The 22,248-nt window shown below is 70.2% G+C and overlaps 1 protein-coding gene across 1 annotated transcript; it reads right to left on the bottom strand.

The window, feature by feature from the left end:
- Positions 1-629: 629 nt before the first annotated feature.
- CAMTA2 (calmodulin binding transcription activator 2) lies at positions 630-20,802 on the bottom strand. Its single transcript, XM_039500035.1, is given in 23 exon segments — positions 630-1,197; positions 1,440-1,514; positions 1,976-2,169; positions 2,795-2,866; positions 3,548-3,779; positions 4,384-4,574; positions 5,419-5,726; positions 5,815-5,836; positions 5,838-6,056; positions 6,541-6,619; positions 6,700-6,878; positions 8,341-8,459; positions 12,654-12,788; positions 13,011-13,137; positions 13,230-14,053; positions 15,010-15,150; positions 15,351-15,504; positions 16,242-16,313; positions 16,832-16,967; positions 17,070-17,137; positions 17,491-17,594; positions 18,164-18,271; positions 20,741-20,802. Coding segments are annotated over 22 exon segments (3,546 nt in total). The 5' UTR covers positions 18,195-18,271; positions 20,741-20,802; the 3' UTR covers positions 630-1,133.
- Between the last annotated feature and the right edge of the window lie 1,446 nt (positions 20,803-22,248).

The following is a 22,248-nucleotide window of genomic DNA, read 5'->3' as shown; positions in this document are numbered from 1 at the left end:
TCCCTTTAAGAAGAGGCCTGGCAGGGATGTGCGGAGCAGGGACCCAGAGGCTGGGCGCTGCAATGCCCCATGGGATGCGTAGTTCTCAGCCCAGCCCCAGCCCCATCTGAGGCAGGTTGGGGGAGTGAAGACCCTGCAGCTGGGGACAAAGGCAGGCCAAGCACATGGGGCTGAAATGCAAACAGGGCCCTTTAAGTACGGAGGGAGGTGGGTATGAGACAGCAAGAAGAGAACCCAGGAGTCCCGGCTCCCAGCACCCCCTGCTCTAACCCACCAGCCCCCCCTCCCCTCCCAGAACCGGGGAGAGAACCCAGGAGTCCTGGCTCCCAGCCTCCCCTGCTCTGACCCATCAGCCCCCACTCCCCTCCCAGAGCCGGGGAGAGAACCCAGGAGTCCTGGCTCCCAGCACCCCTGCTCTAACCCACCAGTCCCCCCTCCCAGAGCTGGGGAGAGAACCCAGGAGTCCTGGCTCCCAGCCCCTGCTCTGACCCACCAGCCCCACTCCTCCCAGAGCCGGGAGAGAACCCAGGAGTCCTGGCTCCCAGCGCCCACTGCTCTAACCCACCAGCCCCCACTCCCCTCCCAGAGCCGGGGAGAGAACCCAGGAGTCCTGGCTCCCAGCACCCCCTGCTCTAACCCACCAGTCCCCCCTCCCCTCCCAGAGCCGGGGAGAGAACCCCAGAGTCCTGGCTCCCCACCTGGGCAGAGGTAACTTGGCACAAAGATCCAGTGAAATGAAGGGGGCAGGGGAGGGATATGGGGGTACAACAGCTGGTACCCCAGTTCTGAAGAGACCCCCCCCACCCCACATGCCTGCACCATCCCCTTCAAGCCAACTCAGGGGAGCCCCCTTGGTGTGTGTGGCAAGCCAGGCCCCCCCCCAATCCGCTCCCCTCCAGCCGCTCACTATTGCACAATCGTTAAGACGGGGGGGCCCCGGACACCCCCCCAGAGGAGGCCACGCTCCGTCGCCACCGGGGGTTAAGACTCCGTCATCACAGCTTCAGAAGGGGAGCGAAGGTGGGGGCGGCCGGCCCCGGATGCCTGGGTTCCCGGCGTGGCTGCCCCGGGCTTTGGCGGGCCGTGGAAAGGGAGTGGGGGGCGCAGCGGGGGCGGGGCAGAGGGGGACAGCGCTAAGTGGCCAGACCTCGCTTCTGTAAACTTTCCACCTCTTTGCTCTGCTTTAGTTCCTTCATCCTGTGGGGGGCACAGAGAAATGGGCGGTAAGGTGGGGGGGTTCCCGATGACCCCCCAACACGTCAATCCCACCCCATGGGGTGTCCCCCCCCACCCCAATTCCAGCCCTGGGAGCACGGACGCCCGTGCACCCTCCTCCCTTTCATCCCACCGCACCCACCAGCTCCTACAATGAGCCAGATTCCCACACCCAGCTCCTCCTGCCCCACCCCTGTCCTCGGCCACCCCCTCGGCCGCCGTACCTGTGCCGGCAGCGACGCAGGAACCGCATGATCTTACGGGCGGCCTGGTCCTGCTTCTTCGTGAGGAAAGTGCCCCTGGGGAGAGAGACAAGAAGAAACGAAGGTGGAGCGGGGCAGATGATCATAGAGACACCCCTCGCTGATGCGGCCACCTCTGGGGCGGGGCGGCCGGTTACCCAGAGACCCCTCGCCCGGCGCTGAGATGCGCCCACCTCTGGGGTGAGGCAGTCCCAACCAATGCCACCCAGATATGTCAGATCTTTACATAGCCAAAGAGGTGACAGGAGCCAGTGGGGATGGGGGAGCAGCCCCCCCTGCTCTAACCCACCAGCCCCCACTCCCCTCCCAGAGCCGGGGAGAGAACCCAGGAGTCCGGGCTCCCAGCCCCCCCTGCTCTAACCCACCAGCCCCCACTCCCCTCCCAGAGCCGGGGAGAGAACCCAGGAGTCCTGGCTCCCAGCCCCCCCGCTCTGACCCACCAGCCCCCACTCCCCTTCCCAGAGCCGAGGAGAGAACCCAGGAGTCCGGGCCCCTACTTCATCTTCTGCTGCATGGCGGCAGAGGCCCGGTGCCCCTGTTTCAGCTTCTCGTACTCCTTGTAGCTGCGGTAGTACTGCTGGATCAGCACCGCCGCCCGGCGGCTCTGCTGGAACTTCTTCTGCTCGTAGTAGCTGCGAAACTTGCTCTGGATCAGAATGGCCGCCTGCGTCATCTTCTTATACAGGGCGTACTGCGGGGGAGCAGCGGGGTCAGCGGGGGAACCCAGTGCCGGAGAGAGAACCCAGGAGTCCTGGCTCCCAGCTCCAACCCACCAGCCCCCACTCCCCTCCCAGAGCCGGGGAGAGAACCCAGGAGTCCTGGCTCCCAGCTCCAACCCACCAGCCCCCACTCCCCTCCCAGAGCCGGGGAGAGAACCCAGGAGTCCTGGCTCCCAGCTCCAACCCACCAGCCCCCACTCCCCTCCCAGAGCCGGGGAGAGAACCCAGGAGTCCTGGCTCCCAGCCCCCCCTGCTCTAACCACCAGCCCCCACTCCCCTCCCAGAGCCGGGGAGAGAACTAGCAGCTCACACCCCTCCCTGAAATCAGAGTCCCCCCATCCCCACCCCAGCCCCCTATTCCCCACGGGGTCACCCAAGGGCTCCCCCACACTTGTTACCTTCAGGGCGATCCACGTGAGCTTGCGAGACAGAGAGAAGAGGCGGGTTAGTGGGGCGGGGGGGTGCTCCCGGGCCGAGGCCCGATGGATGCGGCTCACACGGGCGCCAGGCTACAGCCCCGCTTGGGGGGTGACGTGGCCGGCTGGGCTGTGCCTCCCAGGGCAGCCCCCCACCTCAGGACCCCCATCTGGGCCTTACCTGCTTATACTTGCGGTAACATCGCTGGATCACAGCGGCCGCCGTCTCCTGCTGCTCCTTCAGCCGGCGGCCCTGGGGGGAGGGGGGGGGGGCAGAGACGGGGAGTGAGGGGGCAGGTCCCTGGCACCCAGGGACGGCGGGATGTGGGGCAGGGCCATCCTGTAGCTGGGCCCGGTGATAAGGGAGGGTGATGCCTGTTGCCATGGGGAATTCCCCGTTGCCAGGGGACTGTACATGGGATGCCTGTTGCCATGGGGACATCCCAGTTGCCAGGGGACCCGTACATGGGATGCCTGTTGCCATGGGGACATCCCAGTTGCCAGGGGACCCGTACATGGAGATGCCTGTTGCCATGGGGAATTCCCCATTGCCAGGGGACTGTACATGGAGATGCCTGTTGCCATGGGGACTTCCTAGTTGCCAGGGGACTGTACATAGAGATTCCTGTTGCCAGGGGGACTTCCCAGTTGCCAGGGGACCCATACATGGAGATGCCTGTTGCCATGGGGAATTCCCTGTTGCCAAGGGAACAGTGCAAGAGACACAGGGATGCCTATTGCCATGGGGACTTCCCAGTTGCCAGGGGACCATACATGGAGATTCGCTGTTGCCATGGGGATCCCTGTTGCTGAGGAAGTGAGCAGCAGCAGGGAAAAGTAGAGGATGCCCGTCGCCGGGGTGGGAGGCCCGGGGGGGCAGACGCCCGTCGCCGGGGGGCAGACGCCCGTCGCCGGGGGGAGAGCCCGGGGGTACCTTGTACTTGCGGAAGGCCGTCTGGATGACGCGGGCGGCCTCGTAGAGCTCCCGCTGCTCGTGGTCGGACAGCGTCAGCAGCGCGAAGTCGCTCTCCATCTTCCCGTTGGCCGAGGCGTTGAGGAACTCGGCCCAGCTGGCGGCGGTGGGGGGCGGGGGCAGCCGGTCGAAGGGCAGATCCCCCAGCGGGGCCTGCAGGGCGCTGAGGCACACCCGGGCCGAGGACACGGGCCTGGGGGGCACGGGGGACAGGGGCCATGAGAGGGACCCCAGCCACCCCGGCACCCCCAGAGGGGACAGGCCCCTGCCCCATTAACCCCCCTGAGCCAGCCAGTCCCTGCCCTGGGGCTGGGAGGGAGCCAGCGCCCCCCAGAGGGGACAGGCCCCTGCCCCATTCCCCGCCCCCCGGAGCCAGCCAGTCCCCGCCCTGGGGCCGGGTGGGAGCCGGCGCCCCCCAGAGGGGACAGGCCTCTGCCCCATTCCCTGCCCCCCTGAGCCAGCCAGTCCCTGCCCTGGGGCCGGGTGGGAGCCGGCGCCCCCCAGAGGGGACAGGCCCCTGCCCCATTCCCCACCCCCCCGAGCCAGCCAGTCCCTGCCCTGGGGCCGGGTGGGAGCAGCGCCCCAGAGGACAGGCCCCTGCCCCATTCCCGCCCCTGAGCCAGCCAGTCCCGCCCTGGGGCCGGGAGCAGTGCCCCAGAGGGGACAGGCCCCTGCCCCATTCCCTGCCCCCCTGAGCCAGCCAGTCCCCGCCCTGGGGCCGGGTGGGAGCCGGCGCCCCCCAGAGGGGACAGGCCCCTGCCCCATTCCCTGCCCCCCTGAGCCAGCCAGGCCGGTACCTGTGCGGGGAGACGCTGGGCAGCTGGTCCACGTTCTCCAGGTAACCGGCCAGCCAGGACATGGTCTCACTCAGCCCCATGTTCCCGCTTCGCTCCCGCAGCGGCACCTCGGCCGCGGAGCTGAAACCCTCCTGCTTGATGTGCTCGGGCGTCGCTTCGATGATCTGCTTCGCCAGCGTGATCATGTCCACCTGTGGGGGGGAGCCAGGACTCCTGGGTTCTCTCCCCGGCTCTGGGAGGGGAGTGGGGGCTGGTGGGTCAGAGCAGGGGGGGCTGGGAGCCAGGACTCCTGGGTTCTCTCCCCGGCTCTGGGAGGAGTGGGGCTGGTGGTTAGAGCAGGGGGCTGGGAGCCAGGACTCCTGGGTTCTCTCCCGGCTCTGGGAGGAGTGGGGGCTGGTGGTTAGAGCGGGGGCTGGGAGCCAGGACTCCTGGGTTCTCTCCCCGGCATTGGGCGGGGAGTGGGGGCTGGTGGGTCAGAGCAGGGGGGGCTGGGAGCCAGGACTCCTGGGTTCTCTCCCCAGCTGTGGGAGGAGTGGGGCTGGTGGTTAGAGCAGGGGCTGGGAGCCAGGACTCCTGGGTTCTCTCCCCGGCTCTGGGAGGGGAGTGGGGCTGGTGGTTAGGCGGGGGCTGGGAGCCAGGACTCCTGGGTTCTCTCCCCAGCTCTGGGAGGAGTGGGGCTGGTGGTTAGAGCAGGGGGGCTGGGAGCCAGGACTCCTGGGTTCTCTCCCCGGCTCTGGGAGGGGAGTGGGGGCTGGTGGGTTAGAGCAGGGGGGGCTGGGAGCCAGGACTCCTGGGTTCTCTCCCCAGCTCTGGGAGGGGAGTGGGGGCTGGTGGTTAGAGCAGGGGGGGCTGGGAGCCAGGACTCCTGGGTTCTCTCCCCGGCTCTGGGAGGGGAGTGGGGGCTGGTGGTTAGAGCAGGGGGGCTGGGAACCAGGACTCCTGGGTTCTCTCCCTGCTAGTGACTTGAGGCCAGTCAATTTTCTTTACCAGAGGGAGGAGGGTGCCCCCCCATCGCAGCCCCCGCCCCCCCTGTACCTGGAGCACGTCGGTGGCCGGCAGGTACCCCTCGTTCTCTGCGTTCTCCCCGTACACCAGCAGCTCCCGGTCGGGGGGCCCCTCGTAGTCCATGAAGAAGCGGGGGGAGCAGCGCAGGCCCGGCGGGCTGGGGGGGTCCCGCAGGTACCAGCCCTCGGGGGGCGGGCCGAAGTCCATGGCAGCCTCGGGCTCGGGGCTGCCGGCGGGCGAGTCGCGCAGGGCCGAGGCGCTGGAGTAGGCCGAGGTGACGGAGCCGGAGCCGTCCGAGAGCTCCGAGGGCGAGGAGACGCTGCTCACCGTGCTGAGCCCTGGGGCGAGGGACGGGGGGTGTCAGCGAGCCGAGGGGGGGAACCGGCCCCCCAACACCCCCCCACGCCCTGGGGGGCGGCGCGGTACCTGTGTCGGGGCTGGCGGAGAGCGGGAGGATGCGCGGCCTCGGCCGGGCGGCCCCAGCCCTTGTCCGGGCTCGGCTCCTGGCGCTGCAGCTCCTCCAGGCGGGCGGCCAGGGCCACGTGGCCACGGGCGCAGGCCACGGCCAGGGGCAGCCGGCCCAGCGAGTCCGGGATGGAGAGGGCCCGGCCGTCCCAGCGGTACAGCAGCTGGGCCGCCTCCTGGTGGCCCTGGGCGCAGGCCCACATCTGGGGGGGAGAGAGCAGCGCGCTCGGGGGCGCTGTGGGGCAGGGAGCGGGGGGGCGCTGTGGGGCAGGGGCGGGCGCTGTGGGGCAGGGAGGCGGACTAGGGGCGCTGTGGGGCAGGGGCGGGGCGCTGTGGGGCGCTGTGGGGCAGGGAGCAGGGGCGGGGCTCAGCAGGGGGCGCTCTCCCCGGCACACAAGGGGGCTCCAGGGGGCGCTGTGGGGCAGGGAGCGGGGCGGGGGGGAGGCTCAGCAGGGGGCGCTCTCCCCTGGCAGGCAGGGCTGGCCCCAGGGCGGCAGTAGGGGGTGCTGTGGGGCAGGGAGCGGGGTGGGGGGCTCAGCAGGGGGCGCTCTCCCCTGGCAGGCGGGGCTGGCCCCAGGGCAGCACTAGGGGACAGGGGATCAGCAGGGATCAGCAGGGTCACCCACCCACCCCTCCCCTTGGGGCCTGTCCCCCCCTAAATCCTCCCAGCTTGGGGGCCCCCCTCACCAGGGGGGTGCAGGAAAAGTGGTCGACGTTCAGGGGATCCACTTCCTGCTCCAGATCGAGGCTCTCGGCACTGAGGTTCCTGCAGAAAAATCCCAAGCGTTACGGGGGGGGAGAACGGGTCACCCCCCCCCCAGGCCCCCGTCAGCCTGGGGAACTCACCGCCACTTGATGAGCGTCTCGATGAGCCGGGCATAGCCCTGGGCGGCTGCCAGGTGCAGCAGGGTCATGCCCCGGAAGCTGATGTCATGGACCAGGGTGTCGGAGTGGAGCCAGGAGGAGCGAGACATCATCTTCTCGCACAGGGCCACGATCCGCTCCTCGAAGGAGTCCGAGGCGGCCTGCGGGGAGAGCCAGGGTCTCTGGGTAACCGGCCGCCCCGCCCCAGAGGTGGGCGCATCTTGGCGCCGGGCGAGGGGTCGCGGGGTAACCGGCCGCCCCGCCCCAGAGGTGGCTGCATCCCAGCGCCGGGCAGGGGTCCCCGGGTAACCAGCCGCCCCGCCCCAGAGGTGGGCGCATCTCAGCGCCGGGCGAGGGGTCCCTGGGTAACCGGCCGCCCCGCCCCAGAGGTGGGCGCATCTCAGTGCCGGGCGAGGGGTCCCTGGGTAACCGGCCGCCCCGCCCCAGAGGTGGCCGCATCTCAGCTCCGGGCGAGGGGTCCCTGGGTAACCGGCCGCCCCGCCCCAGAGGTGGGCGCATCTCAGCGCCGGGCAAAGGGTCTCTATGGCCATCAGTCCTCCCCCGAGCCACTTGTGGCCCCCCCGGCTCGATTTTCCCCTCGCGCAGGCTGGAAAGAATGCTTGGCCTGCCCTGGCCCGGCGGGCTGGAAAATGCCTCTGTAATCCCCCCGCCTCGCCCTGCAGCGAGCCCGGCCCCGCGACACCCGAGCCGCCGCCACCCGGCTAAAATTAACCCCCCTCGGGACGGGGCCCCTGAAATAGCAACACAGATAAGGGCTTAAGGGGGCAGTGACGTCAGGCTGGGCAGAGCGGGGGGGGGGGGGGGGGCGGGAAGAGCTGATGGGAGATGGTGGAGGCCAAGCACAACCCAGGGGGTGAGTGTGGGGAGGGTGCAGGGGAACCTGGCCCCCAGCCCCCCTGCTCTGACCCACCAGCCCCCACTCCCCTCCCAGAGCCGGGAGAGAGAACCCAGGAGTCCTGGCTCCCAGCCCCCCCTGCTCTAACGCACCGGCCCCCACTCCCCTCCCAGAGCCGGAGAGAGAACCCAGGAGTCCTGGCTCCCAGCCCCCTCCCAGAGCCGGGAGAGAACCCAGGAGTCCTGGCCCCCAGCCCCCCTGCTCCAACCCACCAGCCCCAACTCGCCTCCCTGAGCCTGGGAGAGAACCCAGGAGTACTGGCTCCCAGCCCCCCCTGCTCTAACCCACCAGCCCACACTCCCCTCCCAGAGCCCGGGAGAGAACCCAGGAGTCCTGGCTCTCAGCCCCCACCCCTGCTCTAACCCACCAGACCCCACTCCCCTCCCAGTGCCGGGAGAGAACCCAGGAGTCCTGGCCCCAGCCCCCTGCTCTGACCCACCAGCCCCCACTCCCCTCCCAGCGCCGGGGAGGAACCCAGGAGTCCGGGCTCCCAGCCCCTGACACTCCCGGGGGTTTTGCACAGTAACTGACCCGAGCTATTCAAACCCCAGCCTCCCCCAGGGCACCTGAGAATAAGGAATCTGCACCAGTCCTCCGGAGAGACCCTACAACAACAAACAAATCGAAATACCTCCCAGGAGACCCTACCATAAGAACCCAGCCCCAGCGACTCTCTCCCGGGAGAATCCGGGCCCCGGGGGTCTCACCTGTGTGTGGGGGGTCTCCCCCGCGGCCCCCCGCTGCTGCTGAGAGGAAGCCGTCATCTCTGCCATCCGCTTCTCCATCTGCTCCAGGCGCTCCAGGATCGACATCCTGAACTGGTTATCTGGGGGCGGGGGTGTGTGTGCGTGAGACACGACACCCCCTCCCTGTGCCGGAGCCGGAACCCAGGAGTCCTGGATCCCAGCCCCCCTGCTCTAACCACCAGCCCCCGCTCCCCTCCCAGAGCCAGGGAGAGAACCCAGGAGTCCTGGCTCCCAGCCCCACTGCTCTAACAGGAGTCCTGGCTCCCAGCCCTCCCCGCCCCGACCCCCCAGCCCCCACTCCCCTCCCAGAGCCGGGGAGAGAACCCAGGAGTCCTGGATCCCAGCCCCCCTGCTCTAACCACCAGCCCCCGCTCCCCTCCCAGAGCCGGGGAGAGAACCCAGGAGTCCTGGCTCCCAGCCCTCCCCGCTCTGACCCACCAGCCCCCACTCCCCTCCCAGAGCCGGGGAGAGAACCCAGGAGTCCTGGCTCCCAGCTCCCCCCTGCTCTACCCCACCCGCCCCACTCCTCCCAGAGCTGGGGAGAGAACCCAGGAGTCCTGGCTCCCAGCTCCCCCTGCTCTAACCCACCAGCCCCCACACCCCTCCCAGAGCCGGGGAGAGAACCCGGGAGTCCTGGCTCCAGCTCCCTCCCCCGGCTGTGACCCACCAGCCCCACTCCTCCCAGCCCGGGGAGAACCCAGGAGTCCTGGCTCCCAGCCCCCCCTGCTCTGACCCACCAGCCCCCACTCCCCTCCCAGAGCTGGGGAGAACCCAGGTGTCCGGGCGGGCGGCTGAGCGGAGAGACCCTGCTGTGCCTCGGGATTAGCCTGGTTAATTTCCGGGGCCAGCGGGAGGGGACGGGGCGGGGCAGCTAATCAGCCTAGCGGGTGGATTAGCCTGTCAGCACCCGCCCCCCCCGACCCCCCAGCCCTGCGCTGAGACCCACCCCCAGGGCGGGAAGGGCAGAGCCAAGCCCCCCCCAGCTGGGAGTGGAGTGGGGGGGCATTCCCGGCATGCAGCTCTGTCCTCAGGCACCTCCATCCAGCCTGCCCCCCGCTCCCCACGGGCCCCTTTCCAGCCCCCCCCTGCACCCATATCCTCCCCCGCTGCACCCCACAATTCAAACCCATCCCTCTCCCCGCTGCACCCCACAATCCAGCCCCACCCCATCCCCCACAGCACCCCACAATCCACCCCATCTCCCCAGTGAACCCCACAATCCAGCTCCATTTCCCGCTGCACCCCACAATCCAGCCCCATCCCCCCAGTGAACCCCACAATCCAGCTCCCATCCCCCCAGTGAACCCCACAATCCAGCCCCCATCCCGCTGCACCCCACAATCCAGCCCCATCCCCCCAGTGAACCCCACAATCCAGCTCCATTTCCTCCTGCACCCCACAATCCAGCCCTACCCCATCCCCAGTGCCCCACAATCCAGCCCCATCCCTCCCCACTGCACCCCAAAATCCACCCTCATTCCCCCACAATCCAGCCCTACCCCATCCCCAGTGCCCCCACAATCCAGCCCCATCCCCAGTGAACCCCACAATCCAGCTCCATTTCCTGCTGCACCCCACAATCCAGCCCTACCCCATCCCCAGTGCCCCTACAATCCAGCCCCATCCCTCCCCACTGCACCCCAAAATCCACCCTCATGCCCCCACAATCCATCCCCATCTCCCCAGTGAACCCCACAATCCAGCTCCATTTCCTGCTGCACCCACAATCCAGCCCTACCCCATCCCCAGTGCCCCTACAATCCAGCCCCATCCCTCCCCACTGCACCCCAAAATCCACCCTCATGCCCTCACAATCCAGCCCCATCCCCCCAGTGAACCGCACAATCCAGCCCCAATCCCCACTGCACCCCACAATCTAGCTCCATTCCCTGGTGCACCCCACAATCCAGCCCCATCCCTCCCCCTGGTGCACCCCACAATCCAGCCCCATCCCCCCGGTGCACCCCACAATCCAGCCCCATTCCCCACTGCCTCCCACAATCCAGCCCCATACCCCCCTTCCCAGGCCACTCTGGTACTCCCCAGACCACCACCCCCCGCCCCTGCAGTCGGGGCACTGGGGTTCGCTGGTGCCCTGTGCCCCACGGACCCCCTGCCCCCCAGCCCCGGTACCTTCCTTCTCCATAGCTCTGGGCAGAGGGGCCGGGAGACTCCCTGCGAAAACCCAGGAGTCTCCTGGCGGGGGGGGCTCCCACACCCACCCACCCACGTGCGTGCGGGGGTGGTGCCAAGCGAGGAGCGGGGTGGAATTACCAGCCAGGACTCCTGGGTCCACACGGCTCAGGAAAGAACCACCTGCTCCCCCAAAACTTCCCCGAGAGGCAGTGACATCTCGAGGGGGGGGGGCAGGGGGATTCCCCTCCCCCAAGCCCCGGGTGTCTGCCCGTCTCCCGCCTGCAGCCCGGCCGGCCGTGCTCTGTCCCCCCCCTCCGCCGCCCAGCTCTCAATGGGACCAAAATATCTACGGGGAGGGGGGGGCCGTCCCCCCCAACAGCAACCCTCCCCGAGCTCACCAGGCCGGCTGTTAACCCTGTCCCTGCCCTGCCCAGAGGTGGCTGCATCTCGGCGCCGGGCGAGGGGTCCCCGGGTAACGGGCCGCCCCGCCCCAGAGGTGGCTGCATCCCCGGGTAACGGGCCGCCCCGCCCCAGAGGTGGCTGCATCTCGGCGCCGGGCGAGGGGTCCCCGGGTAACGGGCCGCCCCGCCCCAGAGGTGGCTGCATCTCAGCGCCGGGCGAGGGGTCCCCGGGTAACCGGCCGCCCCGCCCCAGAGGTGGCTGCATCTCAGCGCCGGGCGAGGGGTCCCCGTGTCCCCGGCCAGCCTGCCCCAGAGGTGGCTGCATCTCAGCGCCGGGCGAGGGGTCCCTGGGTAACCGGCCGCCCCGCCCCAGAGGTGGGCGCATCTCAGCGCCGGGCGAGGGGTCCCTGGGTAACCGGCCGCCCCGCCCCAGAGGTGGCTGCATCTCAGCGCCGGGCGAGGGGTCCCTGGGTAACCGGCCGCCCCGCCCCAGAGGTGGGCGCAACTCAGCCCCCCCCGAGCGGTACCCGGGTAACCTGCCGCCCCGCCCCAGAGGTGGCTGCATCTCAACTCCGTGCGAGGGGTCCCTGGGTAACCGGCCGCCCCGCCCCAGCGGTGGCTGCATCTCAGCGCCGGGCGAGGGGTCCCTCGGTAACTGGCCGCCCCGCCCCAGAGGTGGCTGCATCCCAGCGCCGGGAAGGGATCTCCCCCCGTTTTGGACGTGGGGCAGGGAATTCTGTCTGGGCCTGTTACATCCAACCCAGCTGCTCCATACACACATTCCCGGGGTGTCATGTCTGTGATCTGCTCCCTTCCCACCCCCCCACCCAAAAGGCCCCCCACCCCCCCCTCCCCCACCGCATACACCAGCTGGCTGAGATCGGCTACGCAGGGCAGCAGTGCTGCCACCTGCTGGCCCTACCTGGATGAGCTCTCGCCTTCTGGCTGGCACTGGGGGGGGGGACCCCATGATTCTCTGCTCACCTCCTGCTCCGACCCACCAGCCCCCACTCTCCTCCCGGAGCCGGGGAGAGAACCCAGGAGTCCTGGCTCCCAGACCCCCCTGCTCTAACCCACCAGCCCCCACTCCCCTCCCAGACGCGGGGTGAGACCCCAGGAGTCCTTGCTCCCAGCCCCCCCTGCTCTAAGCCACCAGCCCCCACTCCCCTCCCAGAGCCGGGGAGAACCCAGGAGTCCTGGCGGCCAGCCCCCCCTGCTCAAACCCCCCAGCCCCACTCCTCTCCCAGCCGGGGAGAGACCCCAGGAGTCCTGGCTCCCAGCCCTCCCTGCTCTGACCCACCAGCCCCCACTCCCCTCCCAGAGCCGGGGAGAGAACCCAGGAGTCCTGGCTCCCAGCCCTCCCTGCTCTGACCCACCAGCCCCCACTCCCCTCCCAGAGCCGGGGAGAGAACCCAGGAGTCCTGGTTCCCAGCCCCCCCTGCTCTAATCCACCAGCCCCCATTCCCCTCCCAGAGCCGGGGAGAGAACCCAGGAGTCCTGGCTCGGAACCCTGCCCCCTCCCTCCAACTCTCTGGAAACTGGGTGCGGGGGAGGCAGCTTTGGGGCCATTTGCGATGAATTTCGGGGTGTCCCAGACATGCTGCGGCCCTAGGCCCCAAGGCTCCCACCCCACAATCTCTCCTGCCCCCCCGACTCCTCCCCCCACCCCCTGAAAACCATCCACACTGGGCCCCAGCCCCACAGTCTGCCCCTCCCCCAGCCCGGCGCCCCACTCACCGTCCAGGGAGAGCCAGTCCAGCTGGGGGCTGGGCAGCGCCAGGAACCCCCGGCCCCGGTACTCGAACAGCACCGAGGTGGAGACGAGCCGGGCGTCCCGGGCCACCTGCAGGGCCACCACCCCGGCCTCGTGGGCTACGGGAGGGAGGGGGCAGTGAGAGGGGGCAGCACGAGCCCCACCCCCCAGCCAGTCCCTGCCGTGGGCCGGGGGGGAGCCGGCGCCCCCCAGAGGGGACGGGCCCCTGCCCCATTCCCCGCCCCCCTGAGCCAGCCAGTCCCTGCCCTGGGGCCGGGGGGGAGCCGGCGCCCCCCAGAGGGGACGGGCCCCTGCCCCGCTCCCCGCCCCCTGTCCCGTACCGGGGCAGTAGCAGCGCAGGACCCCCGACTGGATCAGCGCGGCCGGCACGGGCAGCCGGTCGAAGAGGCAGGTGTAGGAATCCGTCTCCTCCGTCCACGGCCCCGTGATCAGCACCTTGACGCCGCCCTGCGGGGAAGCGAGGGGTTAACGAGGGGGGCGGAGGGAGGGGCGGGGGCCCCCCCGATCCCAGCACTGCCCCCTCCAAACCCCCTGCTCACCTCAGGGTAGGACCAGTCCGGCGAGAAGTCGGTGATGGTGACCAGCGGCTCCGGCGCCGCCAAGCCCTCCGGGGGGGCGGCCTCGCCAGGGGGGTCCGGCAGGGCCGGGCGCGGGGGGCTGCTCCCCTCCCCGGCCCCGGCCCCCTCCGTCATGAGCTCGGAGATGAGGCAGTCCAGGGAGAGGCCGAAGGGCAGCTCCGGCCCCACTCCCGCCCCCGTGGGGATGATGGAGTAGAGCTCGTCCGGCAGCTGCTCCCCGGCTCCGCCACCCGGCCGGGGCCCACCCGTCTCCATGGGCGTCTCCCCGGCGGGGGCCCGGCCGCCCCCCCGCCCCGGCGCCCCCGCGTCGTCCTGGATGAAGAAGCGGTTGCCGGGCGGGGCCGGCTCCGGGGCCCGGCGGCCGTAGGTTTGGCCCCGGGCGGGGCTGTTGAGGAAGCAGTCGGGGTCGAAGGCGCCGGAGCCGGCCTCCCCGGTCTCCATGCCCGTCTCCAGGGTCTGCGACAGGCCCGGCGGGTCGCCCGCCACCAGGTGCTGGCTGGGCGTGAGGGCCAGCGGCTTCTCCGGGCCGGTCACCAGCAGGACGGCGCTGCCGGGCAGCCCCAGGGCGGGCGAGGGCCGGGGGGCGTCCGGGGAGGGGGGCTCGGCGGGCGCCGGGGGCTGCTTCCGGTCGGGTTTAGCCGGCGCCGGCTCCGGCTCCGGCTTGGGCTCGGCCAGGCGGGGCGGGGCGGGGAGGGCCGGGGCCGGGCAGGGCCGGGCCTCCACCTTGGGGGAGATGATGCGGTGCTTGGTGCTGCTGCACCGGTGCGGGACGTGCCCCGGGCTGCCTGCGGGAGCGAGACACACGAACGTGAGGGGGGCACCGCGGGGTGAGAGGGGAAGGGTGGTGCTGAGCTGCAGCCACCTCTGGGGCGAGGCAGCGAGATAGTGGGGTTAGGGGGACAGACGGATAGAGGCTGTGGGTCCCCAGCACCTACCCTGCCCCCGGACGCCAGCCACTGCTCCCCCCCACACACTAATCGGGTGCCAGGGGAGCTGCCCCGGATGGGGAAGGGGAGGGCGGCTCTGGGCACATAGGGGCCAGAGCTGGGGGGGCTGGGAGCCAGGACTCCTGGGTTCTCTCCCCGGCTCTGGGAGGGGAGTGGGGGCTGGTGGGTCAGAGCAGGGGGGGCTGGGAGCCAGGACTCCTGGGTTCTCTCCCCGGCTCTGGGAGGAGTGGGGCTGGTGGTTAGAGCAGGGGGCTGGGAGCCAGGACTCCTGGGTTCTCTCCCGGCTCTGGGAGGAGTGGGGCTGGGGGTCAGAGCAGGGGCTGGGCCCCAGGACTCGTGGGTTCTCTCCCCGCCTCTGGTATGGGGCGTGGGGGCTGGTGGGTTAGAGCAGGGGGGGCTGGGAGCCAGGACTCCTGGGATCTCTCCCCGGCTCTGGGAGGAGTGGGGCTGGTGGGTCAGAGCAGGGGGGGCTGGGAGCCAGGACTCCTGGGTTCTCTCCCGGCTCTGGGAGGAGTGGGGCTGGTGGGTTAGAGCAGGGGGCTGGGAGCCAGGACTCCTGGGTTCTCTCCCGGCTCTGGGAGGAGTGGGGGCTGGTGGGTTAGAGCAGGGGCTGGGAGCCAGGACTCCTGGGTTCTCTCCCGGCTCTGGGAGGGCAGTGGGGAATGGGGGTCAGAGCAGGGGCTGGGAGCCAGGACTCCTGGGTTCTCTCCCCGGCTCTGGGAGGGGAGCGGGGGCTGGTGGGTCAGGGAGCCCGGACTCCTGGGTTCTCTCGGGGGGGGCGGGGGGGCACTGACCGAGGCTGGTGCTGCAGAGGCAGGCGTGGGTGCGGGGCGGGGGCTTGGCCTGGTGGCTCTCCAGGATCTGCTGCACCAGCTGCTCGATGGAGAACTCCGTGGTCCCGTTCCCGTTGCTGCAGGTCCACTTTATCCCGTGAACTGGGGGGGGGCACAGAGAGACTTGGGGGGGGAGCGACCCAGCTGGGCCCCTCACCCACCCACTGGGGGCTGCCCCGCTGTCACGGACGCCCAGATTGTGCCCACAGTGGTCCCCGTGGGGGGTGGCCTTCACCCGCCGCCTCCCTGCCCCCCGGCCCCTTCTCCCACCACCACGCCCCCCCCCGGCGCCCCCCCCTTACACATGGGTTTGAGCTGCGTCACCAGCTCCTCCTTCGACCACTTCAGCCACTCCTTGCGGTCGCTGTTGATGGAGCAGAGGATGGGCCCGCAGAGCTTCGCGCAGTCCTCCAGCGCCGGCACGTTCAGGTAGTGCACCAGCACGATGTCGGGGTTCTGCGGGGGCGGGGGCGTCAGGACGCCGGGGTTCCCGCCCTCGGGGGGGGGGCTGGGAGCCAGGACGCCGGGTTCTCCCGGCGCTGGGAGGAGTGGGGGCTGGTGGGTTAGAGCAGGGGGCTGGCAGCCAGGACTCCTGGGTTCTCTCCCGGCTCTGGGAGGAGTGGGGCTGGTGGTTAGAGCAGGGGCGCTGGGAGCCAGGACTCCTGGGTTCTCTCCCCGGCTCTGGGAGGGGAGTGGGGCTGGTGGGTTAGAGCAGGGGGGCTGGGAGCCAGGACTCCTGGGTTCTCTCCCCGGCTCTGGGAGGGGAGTGGGGGCTGGTGGTTAGAGCAGGGTGGGGCTGGGAGCCAGGACTCCTGGGTTCTCTCCCCGGCTCTGGGAGGGGAGGGGAGTGGGGCCGGTGGGTTAGAGCAGGGGGGCTGGGAGCCAGGACACCGGGGTTCTCTCCCGGCTCTGGGAGGAGGAGTGGGGCTGGTGGGTCAGAGCGGGGGCTGGGAGCCAGGACTCCTGGGTTCTCTCCCGGCTCTGGGAGCTGGTGGGGTGGAGGGGGGGAGGGGGGGGGGGACTGAGCCCTCCTCCCTCCCTCCTGGCTCTGGGAGGGGAGTGGGGGCTGGTGGGTTCGAGCAGGGGGGCCGGGACCTTGCGAGACCCACAGGATCTGTGTTCAGAGCCCTCGCAGCTCGATTTTAGGTGCTTTACCTTGACCCAGGCCCCCCCAAACCAGGCCCCCCCGGTACCTGCAGCAGCCAGTAGCAGCGGCGGTGGAATGTGGGGACGATGGACGAGTGGACGTAGCAGCCGTAGAGACACTGCGGGGAGGGGGGGGATGCTCAGCGCTGGAGGGGGGGAGAGCTGGGCCCCCCCCCAAACGTGCAGTGGGTCCTGCTCACACTCCCGAGGGGCAGCCAGCCCCCCACTGCCTGCGCCCCCCCCAGCTCTAGGGGCCCCGACCCCCAGACTCCAGCCTGCCCCACAGTCCCCCTGACCCCGTCCGGACCCCGCACCCTACAGCTGTGACCCCTCCCTGGCTCCTCTCCCCAACTTCCTGCCCCCAGGCCCCCACCCTGCCTCCAGGCCCTGGCCCACCACCACCCAGGCCCCACCCCTGCCCCAGGCTCCGCCCCATAACCACTCCAGGCCCCACCCCCAGGCCCTGGCCCCAGGCCCCACCCCACCACCACCAAGGCCCCACCCCACCACCACTCAGGCCCAGCCCCTGCCTCCAGGCCCCACCCCACTATCAACCAGGCCCCACCCCTGCTTTCAAGCCCCGCCCCACCACCACCCAGGCCCCGCCCCTGCTTTTCAAGCCCCGCCCCCCGCCTACCTCCATCCCTTGCACCTTCAGCTTCATGTGGTCCTCGCGCGTGGTCTTCCCGTCCTTGCGCTTCTTCCAGCAGTAGCCGTCCTTGCGGTACTTCACCTTCTTCCGGTTGTACAGGATGATGGAGCCGTTCTGGGGGCTGGCACCGGGGGCGGGGGGTCACGTGGGGAGCCTCCGAGCCCCTCCCCAGATCTCCCTCTGCCCCCGCGCCTCCCAGCCCCCCGCCCCGCCGGCCGCTCACCGGGTCTTGGGGGCGCAGGACAGCCACTCCTCGTGCCGCTCGAAGGTGATGAGATAGGAGGCGATTTCCTGCAACACGCCAGCACCCGCGGGTCAGGACGGGCCACAGGCAGCCCCCCCTTCCTGTGCCCCCCACCCCAGCCCATGGGGCGGAGACAGGCCCCTGCCCCGTTCCCGGCCCCCCGGAGCCAGCCAGTCCTGGGGCCAGGGGGGAGCCAGCGCCCCCCAGAGGGGACAGGCCCCTGCCCCATTCCCCACCCCCCTGAGCCAGCCAGTCCTGGGGCCAGGGGGGAGCCGGCGCCCCCCAGAGGGGACAGGCCCCTGCCCCATTCCCCGCCCCCCTGAGCCAGCCAGTCCCCGCCCTGGGGCCGGGGGGGAGCCGGCGCCCCCCAGAGGGGACAGGCCCCTGCCCCACTCCCCACCTCGTTGGTGTTCCAGCGCAGTCGCTCCTTGGGCAGCGCAGGGCATTTGGGCAGACACTCCACCAGCTTCTTGGGCAGGAAAAGCTTCAAGTGGTGGCTCTTCTCTGCGGACAGGGAGAGAGCGACAAACAGGTATCGGAGACGGTGCTGGGGGGGTCAGAGCAGGGGGGGCTGGGAGCCCGGACGCCTGGGTTCTCTCCCCGGCTCTGGGAGGGGAGTGGGGGCTGGTGGGTTAGAGCAGGGGGTCCTGGGAGCCAGGACTCCTGGGTTCTCTCCCCAGCTCTGGGAGGGGAGTGGGGGCTGGTGGGTTAGAGCAGGGGGGCTGGGAGCCAGGACTCCTGGGTTCTCTCCCCAGCTCTGGGAGGGGAGTGGGGGCTGGTGGGTTAGAGCAGGGGGTCCTGGGAGCCAGGACTCCTGGGTTCTCTCCCAGCTCTGGGAGGCGTGGGCGCTGGGGTCAGAGCAGGGGGGCTGGGAGCCAGGACTCCTGGGTGCTCCCGGCTCTGGGAGGAGTGGGCGCTGGGGGTCAGAGCAGGGGGCTGGGAGCCAGGACTCCTGGGTTCTCTCCCTGGCTCTGGGAGGGGAGTGGGGGCTCGTGGTTAGAGCAGGGGGGCTGGGAGCCAGGACTCCTGGGTTCCCTGCCCAGCTCTGGGAGGAGGGGTCGGGGGGGACTCACCGGAGAGCTCTGTGGTTTCCTTGTTATTCATGGTCGGAGCCTGGGGGGCTGACTAGAGCTCCGGGCCTGGGGGGCTCATCTCACGGCGCGCAGGGGAACGGCTCAGACCTGGCAACGGCAGAGCAGCAGGACTGAGATTCACCCGCCGCCAGGGCACAACCTGTCCCGGCCCCCCCACCCCCCGCCCGCCAGCCCAGACCGCGGCGCCCATCCAGCCGGGCCTCCCCACATCCCCTGCGAGCCGTCACCTGCTTCCGCCCGCCACACGACGGCACCTAGTGCTCCTTGGTCCAGCTACCGCCACATGGAATGCAGCCACCTCTGGGGCGGGGCTGCCATTAACCAGGGACCCCTCGCCCGGCGCTGGGCTCTGGGAGGGGAGTGGGGGCTGGTGGGTTACATCAGGGGGGGCTGGGAGCCAGGACTCCTGGGTTCTCTCCCCAGCTCTGGGAGGGGAGTGGGGGCTGGTGGGTTAGAGCAAGGGGGCTGGGAGCCAGGACTCCTGGGTTCTCTACCCAGCTCTGGGAGGGGAGTGGGGGCTGGTGGGTTAGAGCAGGGGGGGCCTGGGAGCCAGGACTCCTGGGTTCTCTCCCCAGCTCTGGGAGGGGAGTGAGGGCTGGGGGGTCAGAGCAGGGGGAGCTGGGAGCCAGGACTCCTGGGTTCTCTCCCCAGCTCTGGGAGGGGAGTGAGGGCTGGTGGGTCGGAGCAGGGGGGGCTGGGAGCCAGGACTCCTGGGTTCTCTCCCCGGCTCTGGGAGGGGAGTGGGGGCTGGTGGGTTAGAGCAGGGGGGGCCTGGGAGCCCTGTGCTTTGAGATCCTAGGAGGAGGGACGTTTCTAGGGGCTCCGAGCCGTTGCCCTTTTAACGAGCCGCCAACCACAGGGTTCAATCCGGCCCCACCCCGGCCCAAGTGCAAGGAGGTTTCTGCCCCGGGAGCCGAGCCAAGGGGAAGTGACTCGGGCTGGGTCACCAAGGAGCCCTGGGAACCCCGGGGAAGCCACTCGACAACAGGCCGGGAAGAGGAAAGCCCCTCCCAGCCGGGGAGAGAACCCAGGAGTCCGGGCTCCCGGCCCCCCCTGCGCTGACCCACCAGCCCCCACTCCCCTCCCAGAGCCGGGGAGAGAACCCAGGAGTCCTGGCTCCCAGCCCCGCCTGCTCTAACCCACCTGCCCCCACTCCCCTCCCAGAGCCGGGGAGAGAACCCAGGAGTCCTGGCTCCCAGCCCGCCCTGCTCTGAGCCCCCAGCCCCCGCTCCCCTCCCAGAGCCGGGGAGAGAACCCAGGAGTCCTGGCTCCCAGCCCCCCCCGCTCTAGCCCACCAGCCCCCACTCCCCTCCCAGAGCCAGGGAGAGATCCCAGGAGTCCTGGCTCCCAGCCACCCCTGCTCTAACCACCAGCCCCCACTCCCCTCCCAGAGCCGGGGAGAGAACCCAGGAGTCCTGGCTCCCAGCCCCCCCCGCTCTAACCCACCAGCCCCCACTCCCCTCCTAAAGCTCCGCGCTGGGCGAGGGGTCTCTGGGGGGGGTCAGGGGGGCTCTGGCAGGGCCGCATCCCCTGGCGTTTCCACCACACGCTCCCCGATTTCCGCTGGGGGGTCCGTGCCCAACACACGGCTCCAGTGCCCCCCACCTCCAGCCCCACAGACCCCCCCAACCTGCATCCCCTCCCTTGCACCTCCTGCCCCCGTCACCAACAGCTGCATACCCCCAGCATCCACCTGCCCCCCACTCATCCGATCCCCCCAACCCAGCACCCGCGCCCTGCCCCCCACTCCCGCTGCATACCCCCCACATCTCCAATGTCCCCCACCGTGCACCTGCCAACACCCCCCCAGCATCGACCTGCCCCCCCAATCCCCATCAGCCCCTCCCTGCCTCACACCCCCTTCCTCTCCCTGCCCCCCATCAACCCCTCTGTGCCCCACACACTGCCACACCGACCCCCCCACAAACCCTCAATGCACCTGCCCCCACGCCCCTCCCTGCCCCACAGAACCCCCTACACAACCAGCAGCCACCTGCCGCCCCATCAGCCTGTCCCTGCCCCAGAGACCCCTCACAGCCTCCAAAGCACCTGTCCCCACCCCCATCAGCCCCTCCCTGCCCCACAGACCCCACCCAGAGCATGCACCAGCCCCGCACCCTGTCCCTGCCCCACAGCATGCACCAGCCCCGCACCCTGCCCCACACCCCCAGCATGCACCAGCCCCTCCACGCCCTGCCCCACACCCCGCATGCACCAGCCCCGCACCGTGCCCCTGCCCCACACCCCGCATGCACCAGCCCCCGCACCGTGCCCCTGCCCCACAGACCCCACCCAGCATGCACCAGCCCCGCACCCTGTCCCTGCCCCACAGCATGCACCAGCCCCCGCACTCTGCCCCTGCCCCACACCCCCGCATGCACCAGCCCCCACACCCTGCCCCACGCCCCAGCAGGCACCAGCCCCCGCACCCTGCCCTGCCCCCGCATGCACCAGCCCCCCCGCACCCTGCCCCTGCCCCTGCCCCACACCCCCGCAGGCACCAGCCCCCCCGCGCGCGGGGATCGGGCTCCGCGCTGGGCCCCCCCGGGCCGGTACCTGCCGGGGCTCCGCCGCCTCCGCCCGCGCCGCCGGCCGCCATCGCCCCGCGCAGCCCCAGGCCCGGCCCCGCCGCCCGCTGCGTGTGAGCGCAGCGCGCACGGGGGGCGGGGCGCCGTGCGCCGGGGGGCGGGGCCGAGCCGCGGGGCGGGCGCTATAGCGCCGTATGGACCGCGGGGCGGGGGGGGGGTCTCTGTGGGGCCCGGTCCTGTAGACCACGGAGCATGGTTCTCTATGGGGCCCAGCCGTATGGACCTTGTTCTCTATGGGGCCCGGCCATATGGACCTTGTTCTCTATGGGGCCCGGCCGTATGGACCTTGTTCTCTATGGGGCCCGGCCGTATGGACCGCGGTGCCTTGTTCTCTATGGGGCCCGGCTATATAGACTGCAGCATATGGTTCTCTATGGGGCCCGGCCGTATGGACCTTGTTCTCTATGGGGCCCAGCCGTATGGACCTTGTTCTCTATGGGGCCCGGCCGTATGGACCGCGGTGCCTTGTTCTCTATGGGGCCCAGCTATATAGACTGCAGCATATGGTTCTCTATGGGGCCCGGCCGTATGGCCCACAGTGCATGGTTTTCTATGGGGCCCACCTTATGGACCGCGGCGCGTGGTTTTCTGAGGGGCCCAGCCGTATGGACCGTGATGTGTGGTTCTCTATGGGGTCCGGCCGTATGGACCGCGGCGCGTGGGTCTCTGTGGGACCCAGCCGTACGGACCGCAGCGTATGGTTCTCGGTGGGGAATTTTCCCCTCTCCGCAGGGATTGAGCGGGAAGGCTGAGTCGGATGAGGGAAGCGGCACTTTTACCAGCCATGCTCCGCGCCTGGTTCCGATCCCCCTGTGCGTTTCCTTGGGGTGTTCTGTGGGTTGGTTTTTCGACAAGCCCCAAAGGCTTGTGGTGCCCGGAGGAAATCACTGCCACCCTGGAGTAACTGGCATCCCTTTGTGCCCCCTACCATGCGTTGGCAGCTTCCGCCATGAATCTGACCCCGACCGACCCCCCCGCTGCACCGCGGGAGAAAAAGAAATTCCCACCCAAGAAACTCGCGTTCCTGGATCCTCCGGGCCGCTAGCCCTGTGCAGCAGCTGGCATTTCACAGCCTCATCAAGGCTCGGCTGAATTTTCGTTTGCCTGCCTGGCTTGGTGGGTGCTGCCCAGAGCCCCGCCTGAGATCGGGAAACCCCCTTGTGCCGGGCACGGCCCAGCCACATAGCCAGGAAGAGACCCTGCCGGGGAGAGCGGGATGTGGAGCAGCGAGGCGGGGGAGAACCCGAGGATTCTCGTTTTATGGCGGGGAACGGATGGCCGGCCGTGTTTTCAAACCCGCGCAAGTGATTTAGGAGAACGAGTCCTCCCGGAAGGTCAACGGGGTCCAGGATGGGCCGTTCTCGCCACACCCTGCTGCCTGCAAACCAAAGCGGCCCCCCCGTTCAAATCCCCCACCCTCGCGGCCGGCTCCCGGCACTCTCGGCAGAGGCGGATCAGACGGCAAATGTGAAAAAT

This window comes from Mauremys reevesii, linkage group 14, assembly GCF_016161935.1.
Source record: "Mauremys reevesii isolate NIE-2019 linkage group 14, ASM1616193v1, whole genome shotgun sequence".
Lineage (NCBI taxonomy): Eukaryota > Metazoa > Chordata > Testudines > Geoemydidae > Mauremys > Mauremys reevesii.
This window is presented reverse-complemented; position numbering and strand designations above follow the sequence as displayed.